Source organism: Meleagris gallopavo, unplaced genomic scaffold, assembly GCF_000146605.3.
Source record: "Meleagris gallopavo isolate NT-WF06-2002-E0010 breed Aviagen turkey brand Nicholas breeding stock unplaced genomic scaffold, Turkey_5.1 ChrUn_random_7180001923190, whole genome shotgun sequence".
Taxonomy (NCBI): Eukaryota; Metazoa; Chordata; class Aves; order Galliformes; family Phasianidae; genus Meleagris; species Meleagris gallopavo.
The window spans coordinates 1-1,751 of NW_011185777.1; the positions used below are offsets into that span (position 1 = coordinate 1).

General features: G+C 45.7%; 1 protein-coding gene across 1 annotated transcript; it reads left to right on the forward strand.

The window, feature by feature from the left end:
- Positions 1–331: 331 nt before the first annotated feature.
- LOC104916588 (fibronectin-like) lies at positions 332–1,577 on the forward strand (the record flags this gene model as incomplete). The annotated part of the gene is made up of 2 exons (XM_010727617.1): positions 332–868; positions 1,413–1,577. Coding segments are annotated over 2 exons (702 nt in total), but the record flags the coding sequence as incomplete, so codon positions are not given.
- Between the last annotated feature and the right edge of the window lie 174 nt (positions 1,578–1,751).

Genomic DNA, 1,751 nt, shown 5'->3' on the forward strand with positions numbered 1-1,751 from the left:
CCAAATGTGATCTCAGGCCTAGTTTCTCACTGCATTTGAATGGTTATCTTAACATGATAACAACAGAATCTCTCTTTTAATTACATCTTCTCAATTTAATCATTGATAGCTTCCGTGGGATGCGGTGTTCAAAACTGTTGCTCAGCTGAATGAAAAATTCATACCAACACACTTCTTATCCCTATGTATGAAATAAATATATTTATATAACACATAAATATAGAGAGATAAATCAGTACATTCATAATAGTCAGAATGAGATCATAAAAAGTGTTGCATCTTGGGACAATTGCTAATCTTTGCCTGGATCAGTGTACAGCATCAACTCTAGCTGTTGAATTTGTTTGAATTTGCTAATTTGCCACGCTTTGCTTTATGGCTTCTAACCTTTTTTTGGCTAGATGATCTGCCCACGCTGATTACTGGACCTCACCCCAACCAGCCTGACATCCTTGATGTACCTTCTGTTGATGAGGGGACCCCTTACCTCACAAACAATAGGTATGACAATGGAAACGGTATCCAACTTCCAGGCTCATCAGGGCACCCTCAGACAATAGGACACCAAGGTCAGCAAGTCTTCTTTGAGGAGCATGGCTACAGACGGCCTGTACCCACCACGGCAACTCCCCTTAGGCCTGGGTCGAGACGGCAGCCTCCAAATGTAGATGAAGCAATCGAAATCCCAGGGTACCAAGTGCCAATCATAGTTGAACCTTCTTACCCCCACTCCCGTGGGCCCAGGCGCAACGACACCACTGGCCAAGAAGCTCTTTCCCAGACAACCATCTCCTGGAGGCCTTTGCTGGAGAGCACTGAGTACATCATCTCATGCCAACCAGTCAGCCAGGACGAAGATACTTTGCAGGTAACTGAACTGTCTTCCCCTGGGTCTCTAGCTTTTTGCTGTAGTAAGGAGGTGGCAGTCTGAGTTGGCTCAGTCTTACTAATGTGTAGCAGAGAGCAGGAAGGATAAACGCCTCTCTTGTAATTCGCAGAGAAAAGTGAATTACAAGCTACAGGAGAAAAGTGCCAAAACAGAAAGCTTTTGAAAGGCTTAGTTAGCACCAACTTTTTGCCAGGGAAGGGAGTAGGCAGCGAGACAACTGGGAGTTTGCTCCAGAGTTACAAAGACATTAGTGCTGCTACTCCATGACAAAGATTTCCTTAGCCCATCTCAGTTCTTTGTTGGTTTGTCTCCCCCTGAAATGGCAATTACAATATATCCATTGTATCCACAGTCCATAGCAGTTAAGTTTAACTTGGTGTTTGAATGTCTAAGGGGAACGAGCTGGCTGCATCCCAGCACAGAGCACAGAAGTCAATCTAGGCACAGTGTCTTCCCTGTGAATGGGTTGACACCTAAAGAATGATCTGTTCTTCGAGTGACGTGGCATTGCCTGTTCTTGCAGTTCAGGGTTCCTGGCACTTCCTCCAGCGCTACGCTCACTGGCCTCACCAGAGGGGCCACCTACAACATCATAGTGGAAGCCCTGAAGGATCACCGGAGACAGAAAGTGCTGGAAGAGGTGGTCACAGTTGGCAATACTGGTAAGCGAAAGTCTTACGGAGTTTAGGTGAAACGTTTGCTGTACTTGCCTTGCTTTCTTTACTCCAGCTTGGGCGCCACATTGGTTTCCCTGAGAATAGTTCTAAAGGGAAGCTTGTGCAGACATGGAGAGTTTGTAGCAGGATAGTGGGACAAGTGATTTGCGAGTCTCATCGTTTTGGATAACAAGCTCACACTGATT